Below are 18864 nucleotides of genomic sequence, written 5' to 3'. Positions count from 1 at the left end.
TTTCATAACCTGAATGTCATAAGTAAAGTAGTGTCTTGTATTTCTTCAACAATGAAGTAAGGTAGTTTTGTGTTTTATACGATCAATGCCATTGATAACATAACTTGAAATCAGAATTCAATGTACTATTTAAGTGATTTTGATGTATTTACTCTCTGTTAAACTTAGATGAGTAACTTCCTTTTAGCCACAGCCAGCATCTACTTTAGTGAACAATCATTGAAGTACCTAAACTTTCTCAGTTGCAAAAATCATGCCACCTTCCCAAGAATGCAAATCAATTCATAAGTAGTAGTTTGTAATTTAGGAACACGATACAACCTCGATTTACATGAACCGTTTAGTATCCGGAAAACACAAACCTTCAAGTAAAGAATAGGTAACACAGTAACCTATTTTAATTTCTTGTAAAAAAATCAAACTAAATTTTTCATACCTATCCTCTGCAGGTGGAGGTGTTGGGTCCTTGAACTGAAGCAGCAGCAACATCACTTAAGAATGCTTGATCCAATCGGCCACCATCAGGAACAAAGTCATCCACCGACACAGGTTCAGATGCTGGGCTTAATGGAATAGCATTATCTGCAAAACAATTAAAATACCTGTAATTTTAAATCATGAGGCTTTTATACTTTTTAATTCAATTTGGTGAAAGCACTTAATCCAAAGTATAGTACGTAATCCTTCAATTAGTATCCGAATTAATCGAGCCAAGGGTTCATCAGATAATGGCAAAATCCCAACAATGGCAAGTAAGAAAACTTTGGAGTGTTCAAGGGCAACTCTGTGCACTTCCTCATCTAACCTTGTCAATACCACACTACTGTAAACACTCAGTATGCTTAAACAACAACCATCACACCTTAAACTGAAAACTTATGAAAAAAGCCATTATCTACCTCCCTTTCCTCATATTTGTAACAATGTAAACTGCATAAATAACTGAAAAAAATGCTACTTCTTCTTTTTCTCTCACTGGTAAAAGACAGTTCAATGTTTACCCACAGACTACCATGATTTTAGGACCATTAATGTATTCTCATAAGGCAAATTCCTTACTAGTTGTTACCATGTAGTGCTATTACCATATAGGATATAAAAATGTGTAGGATGTGTGTGAACTATAGACCTAAGCTGGCCCAAGTGTTGCACTCATAGTAACCATTTGCAAAAGTCAAATAGGCTATTACAGCTGTATTTAAGATGAACGTAATGGTAATGGAACTGTTATTTTACTTCCAGAATCCATTTGTACAATATGTATTATTCTAGTATTGATATACATACTATCATCATAATATGTATTAATGAAAAAAGGATCATTCCACCATTTGTAATGTTTATGTTCTCAGAATCAGCTGACTGAGCCTACTACCAAAATGAATGTATTATTGGAATTATCATTTTAATTCTTTTACATAAATTCAAAATGGGTACACAAAGGTAAACTGACATACTTTATGTTAAAGTAAAATTCCTCAAAATTGTACAACAGCTGTTTCCCGATTCATCTGTTTACCGGTATTAACATACCTTAGTTTAGTTGTACTAGTTAAAAGTAGTACAGGGTATGATAAAAAAAACAATTAACTAATTTTCAAAAACAGTATTAATATTAATGTAACAACAGTAAAATATCCATTCATTAAGGAAAATACGTATATACTAGTATACATTTTTAGCATAATTTGTTTTTCCCAATCTTTTACTGAAACAAAGTCTCCCACTTAGGGGGAGGTCTCTCTCTCTCTCTCTCTCTCTCTCTCTCTCTCTCTCTCTCTCTCTCTCTCTCTCTCTCTCTCTCTCTCTACTGTATACATCATTCCTAAATGTGAATTACTACTGTATCATAAACATATAAATGTGAAACCAAACTCAGGAAGTTCAATAAGCCACTAACTGAATGTGAGCATAGGTACGTACGATACTTTTTTTTTTGCTTTGCTTGATTTACTGCACTGCTTTTATTACAAGTTTGACTATTGTACATACCATAACAGTACAAAATATTTTACCGAGAATACTGTAGCATAAAATATAAAAATAATACTGTGTGTGTGTGTTGCTGCATCATAAAGGAGGAATATAAGATTTAGGCCAAATCCCAATCACTGGTACCTATAAGGTCATTCAGCTCTGAAAGGAAAATTGAGAAAAAGGGAGGTTTGAAAGGGTAAAAAGAGGAAACCTCAAGCAGTTGCACAATGAAATAATTGTTAGGAAAGATAGATAGCAAGATGGAAGCAAGATAATATGAATGGAGGTACAGTAAAAAGAATGAAAGGGGTTGCAGCTAGGGGCTGAAGTGGTGCTGCAAAGAACCTTACATAATGCCTAAAGTGCACCGCGTTGAGGTGGACGGACCGACAGAACTAAACCCTAAGCTTTCAATGTAAACTTATTTCAAGTTCTCTCTCTCTCTCTCTCTCTCTGTCTCTCTCTCTCTCTCTCTCTCTCTCTCTCTCTCTCTCTCTCTCTTTCCTCTCTCTCAACAATGTATATCAGTACTATATATATATTCAAAGAAATTTCAATTACTACTGTACCATAAAACTTAAAAACACAAAACTAAAACAAAGTCCAGGAAGTTCAATAACGCCATCAGTGAGTGGCGGTGCATACATAATATGTTGTCATATTGTTTGCTCTTTCTGATTTACTGTACTGTACTTCATTACAAGTTTAGATGACTCTATGATTATCAACATATTATAACAGTACACAACGAGAAAAAATTTTTAACACTCTATCATCATAAAAATATTTATAGTTCGAATCTCCTATGTACCCAACATAAAACTTAAGAGGGTGTAGCATGTCCTATGATGGCATGGAATGAGTGTGTACATACATACCTACCCTATGCATTTATCATTTGGTTTGAAAGAATAAAAAATGAGAAAATGCATTAAAAACATAAATTAGAATATTGTAGCATAACACACAGATAAAAAATGTAAAGGATATGTGTTTTACTGTGCTTATTCTTCAATGTAATACAAGCGAGAATATTAGGTAAAGCATAAATCAAAATAGTGAAGGTTATGAGCTGTACCATAAACATAAAAATCAACAAATATATCAAGTCAGCTTTTCAGCTCTTTTTTTACTTCAAGTTTAAGCCATTGTAATGTAAATAATTGCCTCTTTGGTACTATTCCCTCCATTCCTGAGAGTTCAATAACCAGGTTGGAATGGCTCATCCACGAAATCACTCGGCCATAAACTCATTACAGAAATTTAGGGATTCTGCCATTTAACATCTGAACTACAAACCATTACCTGCAGGAGTATCCTTCACTTCAGCATCTTTGCTCTTGCTAAAGATGCGCGACATGAAGCTAGATTTTTCTTGTGTTTTCTCAGGACTCTGATTGGCAGATGTCTGCTGCTGTCGAGAATCCATCGAAGGACTGTTGCTAGAGCTGTTGTTGCTACTGCTACTTGTATTTACACTGAAAAGTTACATAAAAAAATTCCTGGGTTTACTTCATAGAATTGTACTGTACTCAAATTAATACTGGTTTACATCTTTCATGCATTGCATTGAGTGTACAAATAAACCCAATTTTCCAGCTGTAACTTTAAAAAACAGTCACTCAATGAAATCATATCCATCACATTAAAGTTACCCACTAATGAAAAACCCTGAACAGTAAAGTACCCTAATGATAGAAACAGACTTGTGCATTATTTGAAAAAAAAAAAGAAAAAAAAAAATAACCAATCACTAGGAAACAAACATCAGTACATTAAATCGCCTGACAAACTAAGTTACGTAAGGTGACATTACAACATGTATGGTAATCATTCTCATATCTGTAAGTGCATAGATTTCTATCTCATACAATAAACATTTTAAACTTAGAGAAATATTCTGTAAAATTACAGATCAGTTAATTGCTTAAAAAATATACACAGTGCAAATATAGGCTGTAAAAAGGAGGTAAAACAAAAATAGATCATGTAGTTATGCAAATATTTACCTTGCACCTACAGAGGAATTCACACCCTGAGATGGCTTAACTACTTGTGAATTTGAAATTACATTTGTAGGTCTGGCAGTGGGGCAGGGACTTGACTGGGTACTGGAAGCTGCTGATGCTAAACTAACAGGAACTGAAGTGGATTTAGATACTCCTGTGTTGAAATAGAACATAAGCAAAAGATTACTTCAATTCATTGAACTGTAAAAACCTTGAAAAGGCAAAAAACTTCCTCTTGTTAAATTTTCAAATCAAGTTTTCTCACTGAATATACTTTACCTAAAGTGGCAGAGCCATTAACTGTAGCACTGAAATTAGCTGTGGCTGACATGTTATTAACAGACTGTGACTGAGGTATGGGAGTTGTGTTTGTTGGCGCTGAAACTTGAGCTGCAGGGGCCATGGCCTCTGCAACAGCCCGACGACGATCAGTTAGTTGATTTAGAAAACTGGGGATAAAGAAAGGAAAGACACAATAAGCATAGTGTTTTAACACTCTGTACTGAAAACGTGTTATGCCAATGGCTTGACAGAATATTAATCTGCTTTAACTTTATGACTTAATGACTAGAATTGGTAACAAAAGCTTAATAGTACACTAATAATGAACTAAACCACGTGTTAAGTATGAGACTGTAATTAAAAGCCAGTAAATAAAGTAATACAATATACTGTATTCATGTTACTGTGATGATCAGCATAACAATTGTTAAGAAATTTTTGTCAATTTCCCCAGCAACTACTACGTATTATTAAATAGTCTAGTATACTTCAGTTTTACAGGCTACAATTTTTATAATTCATGGATGAGTGGTTGCAAGGCATGGCACTGCATCAAGGAACACTTAGTCAAGGAAGAGATCCTTTGAGTCTCTTCCAAACCATGTTTTCGTAATAAAAGAAAAAGGTGTACAGTGGAACCTCAACATACGAAAGTCCCTATGTACGAAAAATTCAGGTTACGAAAGCAAAGACGAAGATATTTTTGCTTCTGTGTACGAAAATAATTCAGGTTGCGAAAGGGCAAAGTCTGAGATTCGCCCGGGCCGCTGAGAACAATTTTAAAACTGGTGTGCCACCAACTCAGTAGACTCCCCAACCTCCTCCCGCTCTCCCATTGGTTCCTGATGCTAGTCACCGCCATAAGATCCTGATCTCCTATTGGTCAGCATCTGTCCCATCATGCCTCTATGTAAAGGCATTCCTTGACCATTTTTTGCGGCAGCATTATTGTAAACACCTGGAAATCCTTTGTTCACATATATGTATTTCGTTTGTTAACGTAAATTCGTGTCAGTGATTTCGCTTTCGTTGTACTGTAAGTTACTTTATCATGTTGTGTGTGAACTTAATGACTGCGTTATTAGCCATGGGTCCCAAGAATGTTGCTGAAGTTCACAGAAAGAAGAGGATGTTTTCTATGGAGACGAAGATGGAGATAATCAAGAAGTGTTAATGCTTTCTGCCATTTGTTAATGTATTTTGTAAAGTTTACTGTTAATGTTTTCTGCCATTTTTTAATGTGTTTCGTAAAGTTAAGTGTTCATGTTTTCTGCCATTTGTCCTCCCACTCTGTCACCACTTTTGGACATCACCTCACTCAAAAGGTAAGGTTCCACATTTTACTACATACATACATACATGCACACACAGTATTTTTTGTACCCTGTACACTAATAGACTTTATTTACAAGTACAGTAACGGTTAGGTTAAGTGTTGAATAGCCCAAATTGTTGTATTTCCTTGTTTATTGGTCAATTTAGCTTTATTATAAAATTTACTGTGGTGTTTTTGTAGGGCTTGGAACGAATTAGGCAATTTACATGTAAAACGTAGTTCTGGATACGAAAAAATAAGGTTACGAAGCCGCTTCGGCACGGATTAATTTTGTAACCTGCGGCACTACTGTACATCAAATTGTATTTACATATAAATTGTCCTCTGGACTGATTGTAGATTAGTGTATGTGGTTAGGTAGCAACTGATACAATAAATTATTGTTCACAGGAATACAGAGGTAACCTGTGCTAGTTGTGGATTGCTTATAAATAAAAGATTAGAAAATAAATTAAGGTTAAGTAGTAACTGTATGATTTACTCCCCAAAACTGCTTAACTGGGTCACTGCTCCTTCATGATACATTCAACTCCTTTTGCATAAAAGTTTTCAGTTTAAAATGTGATGGTTGTTGTTTATAAGCATATTGAGTGTTTACAGTTATGTTTTATTGACAAGGTTAGTTGCCCTTGAACACCTCTAGATTTTTTTACTCGGCCTTGTACAAATTTCACCATCATCCGATGGGGTCCTGGCTTTATTAATGTGGATAACTGAAGGATCACTGTACTAAATTCACTCACTGGGGAAGATGGATGAAGAGATATGTGATATAAAGAAAGTAACAAAACCCCTTTGATAAAAGTAAAGCTGGGAATGAAGACGAAGATAATGTTAGAGGCAAAAAAATATTCACCTAAAAGAACAATGGCATCCTTTTCTTTTTACCAATGATGCTGCTCAGCACCATGACCTTTCTAGGTTACGTAGCGTAATAAGCAAAATACAGGCGGCCCTCGGTTAGCGGCAGGGGTTCCGTTCCTGGCCGCAGACGCCAAGCGATTTTCGACGCTGAGCGATTATAAAGCCTACGGCCACCGCACACCTTCTTTCGAAACTCTACACTAGTCAAAGGCGCCGTAATCCCACAACGGCGCAATAAGTAAAATTATATTTATGCAGTATAGTACTATAGAATTTACTGTACAGTACATGTGGGTGTCTAGAGTATGTAAAGATATAATAAAGTTTATACAGTGTACAGGTAGCTGTAGTGTTCAGGTTACGATCATTAGTCTTACGATAGTCCGATTTTATGAGAGATCAAATTACAACGGCCTAACTTTATCCGTCTTCTAGTTACATAAGTTCAATAACAGCAAGAGAATGATGAAAGTATAGTTTTAACGTTATACTCGTTGCGTGAACGTGTACAGCCATGAACAACCGAACGAGAAACTACTTTTTTTTTTCTAAGTACAACCGAACTGGATAACATCTGTTTGGCTTTTATTTCAATCATCGTACTACAGTACAACATTACCGTAGTTGTTATAAATGGCGTTATGTATAGAATAGAACTGAGATATCTTAATGTAATAACTTTATTCGCTATAGATCAGAGATCAATATAGATGAAAGATCAATCGGGAAATATACTGTTAAATTTAAACCTAGTTATAACTGAAGCTGAGAAAACTGTTCAAGCTGCTAATGACTATTATCGTACATCGGCAACAAGGATAAAACTGCAGTAAATGTATGCCATCAAACACAACTGTAGATAAAATTGGGATAAAATCATTTTAATCAAAACTACTGTGCTTGAAAGAACACATTTTACTGTTGATTTCACGCCGATATAAGATAAATAACATAAAGTTCGTATTACGATGATATAAAGGATTGTTGCAAACGGAATCACTTAATTTTTTACGCAATAAACATGCCGCCAACGTAATCTGTTAACGAATAAAAAAGTAGTTCACATTCACAACGAGACATATTCAATAAATATTAACACCTAAAACCATGCTGTATAAGGAAAAATAATTTTGTCTCATATAAGTCAAGTATCTAGATATTCGTTTATGCTAACTAGAAGCAAGAGCATTCGCTCAGAATTGCGTTATGGTGAAACAAACTTGTATTCATCAGCTGATTTCAAACCACAACATTGGCCGCTCCGCGGAATAGTGGCTTAAATTTGCCGTAGTATTTTAAAATACAATAATATGAGAATACATACAATATTCTTAGATACAGTGAAATAATGTATAACTTTTTAAAGGATTTATGGAAAAGATGCATAATTAATAAAATAACAATGCATTTTTTGGAACTGGCGGACAAGAACGAAAATGAAAAAACATCCCCTGACAACTTGGAGCGTAGTTACAAAGGCTGCCTTAATTTGTATCTTATTTCTGTACAAAAATGAAAATACCTTTACGTAATATATTTTCATACACATTTTAAACATAAAAGCACAAACATTTAAAAAATCGACACATCGATCGCTAAATTTGCACTCTTTGTAACTCGATATTTTCGGAAGAGCGGCAGACGGCGGCATACAAGAACGAACTTGAAAAAAACATCGTAGTCGATAACTTGAAGGGCAATTTCAAAAGCTGCCTTATTATCATATTTCTGCACAGAAATAAAAATACCCTATTTGTAATACATTTTCATACACATTTTAAACATAAAAGCATAAACATTTATAAAATCGACACATCGATCGCTAATTTGCACTTTTTTTTAAATCGATATTTTCGGAAGAGCGGCAGGCGGCGGCTCACAAGAAAGACCATGAAAAAACATCGTATTTGATAACGTGAAGGGCAGTTTCAAAAGCTGCCTTTGTATCATATTTTTGTACAAAAATAAAAATGCCTTTCACGTAATACATTTTCATATACATTTTAAACAAAAGCATGAACATTTATAAATCAACACATCCTTAGCTAAATTTGCACTTATGTAACTCGATATTTTCGGCATAGAACAGCATCAGAGGCATATATTTTACCCTAATACCTACGTAATAACTCTCCATGAAATTTGTTAAAATAATTTGCATAACCTTTATGGTCTGAACGGCATTTCTACAAATGTATGAACTCGTTAGACCAAACCGGTGGCTAGCGGCGCTGTTAACTTGCCAAAATTGTGTCGTAAAGATACCTTAAAATGCCTTATTTTTTTAATGAATATTTTTGACGACCGCCGTAAAACCGATTCGCCGTTGAGTGATTGCACTGTTAACCGCGGGCCGCCTGTAACAGGTTAGTATATCATACAAGCACATACGTATCAAATGTCAAAATCTGCTAAAGATAATTTCTGAAGACTTACATGTCATAATTAGCATCATCACTCTCCTGATAAACCTCAAGCTCCTGAATCGTAGCTTCAATTTCTGATGTATTTGTTTCTAACTGTCGCAGTAGTGTTACTCTCTGTAGCTGCAGAAATGGAAGATTGAAAAACTTGTGGAGCAGCTTTAGTCCAAAGCCATTTCGCATGGAGGATTCTGCATAACGAATATCGGCCGCTCCTTCAGGTCTGGGAAGGGCACAAAAAATTTGTATTCAGGATACCGTACTTCTGTTTCACTACTATTTTACTATAAAAGAAAATACCCAAATAGTCTATTTCAGAACTTAACATATTGAATAGTATGTAATTATTTTTCAATTATGGCTAATAAATTAACTTTGCATTGTAATGAAATTCATTTAACCCAATAAATATATTTAGGCTATCCTTCACCATATTCTTTGCTAAAACCCTAAGCAGAAGAAATTTCAAGGAAGATGGGTTACCTAGTACTTACAGTAGCTCTTAAAAATACTTGGTGAAAACATGTAATCACTATTGGGTATTCATAATCACATTAATTTTTTCATGCAATCCCATTGGCACTTACATATAAGTACTCATATCAGTTACATATAATCAGGCCATATTGAGGTCACAAAATTGTCACAAATGCTTCAGTCCCATTCAATAAATAAAAAGGGAAAGAAATCAGTACTATTCATGTGTGAGGAGATCGTCAGGTCCTGAACAGATCTCTGGATAAATTTTCTTGTTGACCCATTCAAGAGCTGTGAGAAATAACAGGGCTGTGTAGAAGCAACTCATAACATAAGTACTTTAATGAGTTGGTATGATAAAATTAATTCTTTTCTCAAAAAATAAAATTTTCAAAACAAGGGAATAACTAATAATTGCCCAGTTGAGACCTCTAGAATCCATTAGACGGCTTCTTTGGATCAACCTATGCATCACAACTCATGTCTTTCAAATATAAACAAGAATGCAAAAGTTGTCTTTGTGACAGACACTATAAATTGCATAGTTGGTACAACGCCTCAGGTTGAAATCTAGTACAGCGATGAGGTACTCTAAGAGGTGAAAAATACATAAAGGGACAGTACTTAATCATTCAATTGTACCAGGCGCAAACACCCAAGTTTGTCATAATTTCATTATGGAGAATGAAAAGTTTCCCAACATGATGAAGATGAAGAATCAACTAGCAGAGGATCTTATCTATGTACCTGTCCCACTGCTACCATAAAATTCAATAACCACAGGTCTAACAATCTGTACCATATCCATGGGATATACACTTACAAATAATGTCTGACTACTCCACTTGGGTGCTATAATTACACTGACACACAATTTTGCATAAGTTAAGTATATCTTAGTTTTACCAGACCACTGAGCTGATTAACAGCTCTCCTAGGGCTGGCTCGAAGGATTAGATATTTTTACATGACTAGGAATCAATTGGTTACCTAGCAAAGGGACCTACAGCTTATTGTGGGATCCGAACCACATTGTATTGAGCAATGAATTTCTATCACCAGAAATAAATTCCTCTGGTTCCGTGTTGGCCGAGCTGAAAATCGAACTTCAGATCACTGGATTGGTAGCCGAGAGAGAAATCCACTCGACCAACGTGGAACTAATTTTGCTTAAAAATTAGAGTTTGCTTCACAACACTTATGAACCGTAGTCTAGGGGAGATTCTCAGGAATTCTGCCTTACCTGTACACAGACTAGAAAATAATGCTTTACAACATTGCCTCTTACCTTGCTCCATAAAGGAAGGATGGAGAGAGTATGTTTTCAGACTTCCTTAGATAGGTGCCTGATTGTGTTGCTCACCTGCATTAAACAGACTACCATGAACATGGGTTGGACTGTCAGCACCCAAGAAATTAGCAAAGAAGGGGAACAGACTTGGCATCCATGAACCTTAGGCTAGATGCTGATCCAACAGGTGCTAAATACTACCTGAAACCAAAGTTCCACCTAAAAGGAAGTTAAGAGTAACTCCAGACTTAGAGAACTAAACTAGGTCTTCCCTCTCATTTGGGAAATGTAAAAATTTGCCTTAAGGCCACAGAGTCACAAAAGGAAGATGTAAAAATTGCTTCTAGCTGGCCAGCATTAATGGAAGGAAGCAGTGGAAGACTGATACATCTGGGAAGTTACTATGCAAGATTCCAATCATTCTATAAAAAATTTCTAGGTAAAAGAACTAAGCAAATCTATGAACGAAATGAATGTGATTTAACACCATTCAAATATCATAAACAGGAATGACTGCATGGTAGTCATAATCTTTGGGAAGGTTAAATGAGATGAAACAATAGCTGATCACCTAACTCTGAAGTTATGTTAGTCAAATGGATAATCATTAAAGGATATCTGAATGATCAGGCAGGTGAGAAGCACTCTATTCTTTCTACAGGTCTAGAGAAAAATTTATCCTGGCTCCTCTATAAAGATATCCAAATGATAAAATAAAGCTGTCAAAAGGAGCCTCTAGCATGCAATTCACCAAGGGGAAAGCCACAGTAAGGGGGAGACTAAATTTCCTTTCAAAGATTGCAACCCTTCCTAAGCCCTAAGATAGGGAAAAGAATGAGGTTATAGGCACAATGAGGAAAAACAACAGCATATGAGAACAGTACTCTTCTTACAGTAACAGGATTGCAATGGACTGCACCTCCAGCACCATCCAGAATCCAAAAAACAAAATCATAATGGTTGTTGCAGGAGCACAGACAACCAGGAAGGAAGAAATCCTGAAAGCACTAATAGGTACAGTGCACCACTGACACTGTGACACAGACTTACATTCGATCTGACCTTAGAGAACTTTTTCAGCACCACTAACAGTGTTTTACAGTGCCATAACTTAAATTTGCATGAAGTTATGTTTCTGTAAGTGTCATTGATGGGTGCTAACAGCAAGAATAGGCCTCAAGTTAAATGGCACTGTAACTTGATCAAGTTGCAGTGCCGTTATAGCACCAATATCTGTGAGACACCGACTTACGGCAGAAATCAACTCACAGCACAGCACTGGAACGGATTCCCCCTTGCCGTAAGTCGAGGACCTACTAGGAAAGCGTTAGAGAGAGAGCTGGTTCTCTGCAAGACCAAAAAGAAACATGAGTATGCACATGCGCAAACTCATGAACCACAGAAGGAAGGCTTAGATGAAGTGTGTTGGGACTCCCCTCCTGATCTCTTCAAATATTCCTCAAAGGCAACAATGCAGATCTGGTCAAGGTGGGGGGAACAATTCTGAATTGTCATTATAAGTCTCGCTGAAAATCAGTTATAAACACTCCCAACTACGTACACCAAAAGCATTACTCAACAATCTAGTCCCAATGGATCAAGACTTGTCTCTTCTACAGGAGAGTAGTTTCTTAAGGAGTATCTGAAAGGATAACTCAGAAAAGAAAAATAAATCCCTGAAACCCTGCCTAAAGTCTGGAAACAAATCAGGAAGGAAAGGGCAAGGATAAGATCATACTCCTCTATGCTTCTCTGGTGAAGTTTATATGAACAAACCTACCCTGCAGAAAAAAGTACCTTATGAGACAATCTCATATTTCAAAATTTTGGTTTCTTTACCATATAAATTCCAAGGCCTACTTACAGGCAATGGTTTATATCTTGCAGAAGCAATTGTACATAGAGGTTGTACATAGAGGTTGCCAGAAAAAATAGCAACAAAAACATTCATAATGGTATCCTTTATATGCTGAATATACAAAAAAGACGTTTTGACTCAACACAGCCAAAGAAAAAGCGGATGACCTGCAGTGGATCAAGTTCACCTACCACCCCAACCACACACACAGCTAATTACATGCTGCAGTAATCAACACAGCTACCACTGTGGAATGAACCTATTATAAGTTTGCATTCTCAGAAAAACTGAAAATTTTAATTCTGCCTGATAATGACTTACAAGTTTTTGATTACATATTTGTTTTAAGGTCTACAAAAGGTCTTTGTTACATGTTAAATATAAATACTACAATGTAAATGCATGCATTCAAAATCTGACAAATTTTTTTATTAATTTGTATTTTTTATTGCTACCATACCTGAGGTCTTAATAATAGAATAAATCTTCTGGGGCCATCTGGAAACGGGTTAAAAACAACCAAATATTGTACATGTTCAAGAAATCTTTGGCGTCTGGCATCTAAAGCGCACATGAGGTGGAAGCTGGTCAGAGACTACGCTTGAACCCTGTGATGCATCTAGTCTTTCTTCCAACCCAGGATTACAAGAGGGGTGGCTAGAAGTGGGCAGTCAGTGTTAAGACCTCGGGTTTATTGGCTTTGAGAAATACAAATTAATTAAAATTTGTCATTTGTTCATATGCAGAACAGACCTTTGGTCTTAACCATACGATAGACTCAGTTGGAGGGAAGTACAAGAATCCTGAACCAACTAACCAGAGTTTCAGCACACCTGACCACTTTAACAAGAAATGAGAATTCTAAAGAAGATGGTTTAATCCTGTGAGAAGTTAGATAAATGGTTATCTAAAACTCTGTCTACTGGGAGAAATACAGTGTAACATGTCCAGATTCACTGCATACATGGAAGACAAAGAGAACTTTATCTGTTCAAGCAACAAACCATATTGGCCAAAACAAAGGGTTTGTCATCACCCCTCAATACCCTTGCTGGAGAGAGGAGTATATGCTACTAAGAAGCAGATTTGTATGTTGTATGGAACACAAAAAAGTGCTGTAACAGTAAGGCTGCCAAACTCGCCTGCATCAAGCCAGTTCCAGCGTATGATGTGTCTTAATCTTCAACCCACCCGTAGAAATGAAGGGAAAAAAGGGAAAGAAAGAGACCAATCATCTCACTCATTCTCTCTTCCACATAATAACCTTAGGCATGATACAACTATTCTGCCAGGGGCACTAGATGAGCTACACAACTTGTTGGGCAGCCACCACCAAACCCAAGGAAAACGTGTCCAAGGACCTATGGGCAATATCCTTCAAGTAATAAAAAGTGAAAGCAGGTGCCTTATGGCACTGATAACCAAAACTTGTCCTTTTGTGGCGCCATAAATCACCGATTTTATGGGACTAGACAAGTGCCATAAAACCAGATCGCCGATAACCAAATCTACCGATAACCAAGTCTACCGATAACCGTGGACTGCTATTCTATTCTGTGGAAAAATCACTCTTGGGTATACCGGCCCATAAGCTTTGTTTCATTTGTATACAGGCTAGTTCCCGATTATCAGCAATCCAGTTTCATGGGGCCTATCTAGTGATGAAAATCGCTGAAAATCAGTGATTTTCAGTGCCAATGCATAACTAAGTGAGGCGCCATTAACCACTTAGCGCCAAAATCCAGTTATCAGCAATTTCTGCTTATCATCAAGCCATCGGAACAGAACCCGGCAAGTCTTGTCAGTATCACTTTTGTAAATACAGTGATGCAGATACAAACTAGCACTGAAATTAACTGTTCTATGGGTCTTCCTATAATTTACAATACAAGAGCAGCTATAAACAGTCAGGTCATATTCATATTTCGCAAAATACATTAGCCATTAGTATAAACCTTACATATTAAAGGCACCTTTTATGCAATAGAATACCAAATAACTCACCTCTCTAAGGATTCAATGAAGAAACGTACATCATCCTCAGTTACAACTCGATGATGTCCCATGTCACGATGATTGGCCAAGACAAGCACAGGTATGTGAGTGGGGACATTTTGGACTTCACGCCGAACATATTCAAATGTCCTAAAACATACATACAAATTAAAAAGTATTTGCATCATAACATCCCTTTGCCATTTTTTAATTGCAAAAAATAATATACAACTACTGTAATACTGATGACAGTGGTCAAATTAAATTGACAATAAAAATGAAGTAAAAAACACAAACATGCCTACTGCAATGATGCCTTTAACTAATGACAGTGAATGTGCACTGATTAGTCTTGTATATTCAGTAATTTGACATATGTTATAAGGTTAAGACAGTACTAAATGACTGCACATAAACTCTGGGTTTTTGGGGGGTCAAAACTTTGTCATGGTAAAATGCACTTCATTCTAGTTACTGCTCATGAGCTTGGAAATCATTTTCTTTTATGAACTGCAATTTACTGTGGTATTTTAAAAAATTAAAAACAATAAAACTATATAATCAAAACATTAGCCAAGAAACTAAATTTCTGTACACATGTAAACAAACCTACATTCATATATGTAAAAGGTTTTAACATAGGAAAAATGACATTTTTATGATAAAATAACATTTTATATAATACTTATCAAGTAATTACTTAGCTAACAATTTCTTGCCTTGGCAGCTTGAAGATTAAAAAATTCACGGGCAACGCTTCACAGATCTAGTGCAGGCGATAGGACCCACCCACCATTGGGAATACCAAGAACTACTAGCAGACCATTTCATTCGATTTATGCCATATGTCCATCAGTGGAAATGTGGGAGGGCTCTGCCATAATTACTGGGTAAGTATTGTATACAATTTTATCTTATCATAAAAATGCCATTTCTATATAAGTAACTTACTGAGTAATTACTTAGCTGATGCCACATTGAAGAAGGTGGGATATATGGACATATACTCTAAAACATTAAGTGATACAATGAATTTTAATAGAAAGAGTTGCTAGCATTGAGTACAATGCTTGTGGTTCTTGACTACTTAAGAAAGCCTGCAGTAGCAATCTGCCTCCGATTGTTGCTCAACTTAATGTGTAGCAGTGTGGCGGTAAAGCCAGGAGTGCATGTACTTAACCCTTAAACGCCGAAGCGGTAAAAAAAAAATGTCTCCCGTGTGCCGGAGACGTTTCAGAGTGAGCGCGGAAGCGGAAAAAATATTTTTTTCAAAAAATCACAGCGCGCTTAGTTTTCAAGATTAAGAGTTTATTTTTGGCTCCTTTTTTTGTCATTGCCTGAAGTTTAGTATGCAACCATCAGAAATGAAAAAAATTATCATTATCATATATAAATAATGCAATATATGATAGCGCAAAAACGAAATTTCATATATAATTGTATTCAAATCGCGCTGTGCGCAAAACGGTTAAAGGCAACAAGTTACTTTTTTTTCGTTGTAATGTACACTAAATTGTGATCATTTTGGTATATAACACATTGTACAAAAATAAAAGCAACACAGAGAAAATATTATCACAAAATAATGCATGAATTCGTAACGCGCGGACGTAAACAAATATTTTTTTCAAAAATTCACCATAAATCTACTATTGTCCTAGAGACTTCCAATTTCTTTCAAAATGAGACAAAATAATTGAATATTACTATACTGTAAGAATATTAGCTTACAAATGCAGTTTTTGACCATATCTGACGAGTTAAAGTTGACCGAATGTCGTATTTTTTTATATATATTTTTTTATATGCAATTATTTCGGAAATAAGAAAAGCTACAACTTTCAAATATTTTTCGTTTTATTCTACATGACATTGCGCACATTTTCATATATAAAACTCTATGAAATGCCTAATATGAAATGGAGCAAATATTCCGAGAATGGGACTTACGCATTTCGGAGATTTGTGGCGGAGAATCCGCGCGCGGAGGGAAGGAAAGTTTTTTTTTTAAAAATTCACCATAAATTTAAATATTGTGCTAGAGACTTCGAATTTGTTTCACGATGAAGATAAATGACTGAATATTACTAGACTGTAAGAGTTTTATCTTACAATTGCGTTTTTCGACCATTTCGGTAGAGTCAAATTTGACCGAACGTGGCTTTTTTTCTATTTATCGTGATTTATATGCAAATATTCCAAAAATGAGAAAAGCTACAACCTTCAACTATTTTTTGTTGTATTATACATGAAATTGCAACACATTTTCATATATGAACTTTATGTAACGGCTAATTTAAATGTGGTGCAAACATTACCACAATCGCACGTATGATTTTTTCGGAAGTGTTACCGCGCGGACGTAAAGAAAATGTTATTTTTTTCATAAATTCACCATAAATCGAAATATTGTGCTAGAGACTTCCAATTTGTTGCAAAATGAAGGTAAATGCTTGAATATTACTAGCATATAAGCGTTTTAGCTTACAATTGCGTTTTTCTACCATTTCGGTAGAGTCAAAGTTGACCGAAGGTTGAAAATTTGTCACTTATCATTTTTTTTTTATATGAAAATATTCAAAATTGATAAAAGCTACAACCATGGGTTTGTTTTTAGTTGTATTGTGCATGTAATTTCGCACATTTTCATATATAACTTTATGTAACGGCTAATTTAAAAATGGTGCAAAACATTACCACAATCGCATGTATGATTTTTTTCGGAAGAGTTACCGCGCGGACGTAAGGAAAAAGTTTTTTCATAAATTCACCATATTGTGCTAGAGACTTCCAATTAGTTGCAAAATTAAGGTAAATGATTGAATATTACTAAAATATAAGAGTTTTAGCTTACAATTGCGTTTTTCGACCATTTCGGTAGAGTCAAAGTTGACAAAAGGTTGAAATTTTGGAAATTGCACTTATCGTTATTTATATGTAAATATCTCAAAACTGATAAAAGCTACAATCATGAGTATTTTTTGTTGTATTCTACATAAAAATGTGCACATTTTCATATATAATACTCCATGTAACAGCTAATTTAAAATGGTAAAAAAATTATGTCAAAGTGACAAAATAATTTCCGAGATGTGTCACAGATACTTTTTTAGTGCGGCAAGAAAAAGAAATTCGCGCTTGCGCGCCTGCGTAACGATTGTAAAACAAAACAACACCTTGATCCTCGTGAACTCCCAGCATCCCCAACCCAAGGCGCGTGATTCAAGAGTTTTCGGCTGGTAGGCCTAAAAGTATTTTTCCGCGATTTTTAAAAAAACTTTTGTATGTCGACGTAAAATACGTCCAGTCGGCACCCGAGAGACAAAAATGTCGACGTAAAATACATCCAGTCGGCGTTTAAGGGTTAAGTGGGAGCTACCTACCAATGTCTACCAAAGCATCAGTGGAATTTATGTAGCTCAAGGAGTTATCCGATGGCTAGCAAAACTTTATAAGGTGCCCTTGCCCTGGGCACAGTACCACAAAGAAAATAACCAGATATAGCCAGATACACTATCACCTGCAGTGAAATAAAACCACAACCCATCCACTGAGAGTGGTGAGTGCTCTAGGTACTTTGTACCCCCTTGACTCCCTAAAACTCAACACCTCATAACATGGTGGAGAGAAAGTCCAAGAATATCTTATGCTTCCTTCCGCAGTCTCGTGCTAGTTACTGATAATCAAAAAGGTACTGTCAAAAGATATTTACAGTTTCTTGTCAAAACAAATTGAAAAAATGGACATCAAGGGACAAAAGAAGGTCCTGAAAAGTTAAGCTTAAAGAGGAGGGAAAAAACTTTTTTCTTCTGAACATGTCTTAGCTTTTCCAGTCAAAAGGAAAGGCAAAATGCCCCCTAAAATCTGAGAGTTATTCTTAGAAAAACAAAATAAGTCCTTACCGAGTAATGTAGAACCAGACATTCATAAACGGAAAACGAGACTAGAGATCTAGCCATAACACCTTAGGTTATGGATTGGCCTTTGAACCACACGATTCTTTTGTCAAGTTAAAACCCGTACTGAACATTCTCAGGCTTGGGCCGCCAGAAAGACTCCCTATTCTGTCCTCCAGATCTGGTTGAGCACTGTTGGGTAGTCAAGAGACCGAGGCTGGCGCCAAGGCCTGTTGATTATGGAGCCAGAAGTTTTAATCAGAAGGACAAGAACAAGTCAAAGCCTCTTACCAATTCACCTCTATAGAAAATGGATGGCCGCAAACTTCCGTTTTCTTCCGCAAGGGTAAATACCAAAGAACCTTCCAACTTTACAAGCCACTCATTTATTCTTCCTCAAAAGTTAGTTTGGGGGGATGGCGGGGATTTTCCCTGGGTCACTCGAGAGACTGAAGG

General features: G+C 35.9%; 1 protein-coding gene across 1 annotated transcript in view; it reads right to left on the bottom strand.

Moving 5' to 3' along the window:
* Nucleotides 1–431: 431 nt before the first annotated feature.
* Nucleotides 432–18864, bottom strand: part of LOC135219032 (rab-like protein 6) — an 87086-nt gene continuing 68653 nt past the window's right edge. The window contains exons 3-8 of the mRNA XM_064255467.1: nucleotides 14522–14662; nucleotides 8905–9114; nucleotides 4266–4435; nucleotides 3987–4140; nucleotides 3283–3455; nucleotides 432–582 (exon numbers count right to left, since the gene is read on the bottom strand). Of these exons, the coding sequence (XP_064111537.1) occupies nucleotides 437–582; nucleotides 3283–3455; nucleotides 3987–4140; nucleotides 4266–4435; nucleotides 8905–9114; nucleotides 14522–14662 (994 nt within the window). The 3' untranslated portion in view covers nucleotides 432–436. The remainder of the gene's footprint in view (nucleotides 583–3282; nucleotides 3456–3986; nucleotides 4141–4265; nucleotides 4436–8904; nucleotides 9115–14521; nucleotides 14663–18864) is intronic.

This window comes from Macrobrachium nipponense, chromosome 1 (assembly GCF_015104395.2).
Source record: "Macrobrachium nipponense isolate FS-2020 chromosome 1, ASM1510439v2, whole genome shotgun sequence".
Taxonomy (NCBI): domain Eukaryota; kingdom Metazoa; phylum Arthropoda; class Malacostraca; order Decapoda; family Palaemonidae; genus Macrobrachium; species Macrobrachium nipponense.
Note: the sequence above shows the minus strand (reverse complement) of the source record. Positions and strands in the feature narration are given on the sequence as shown.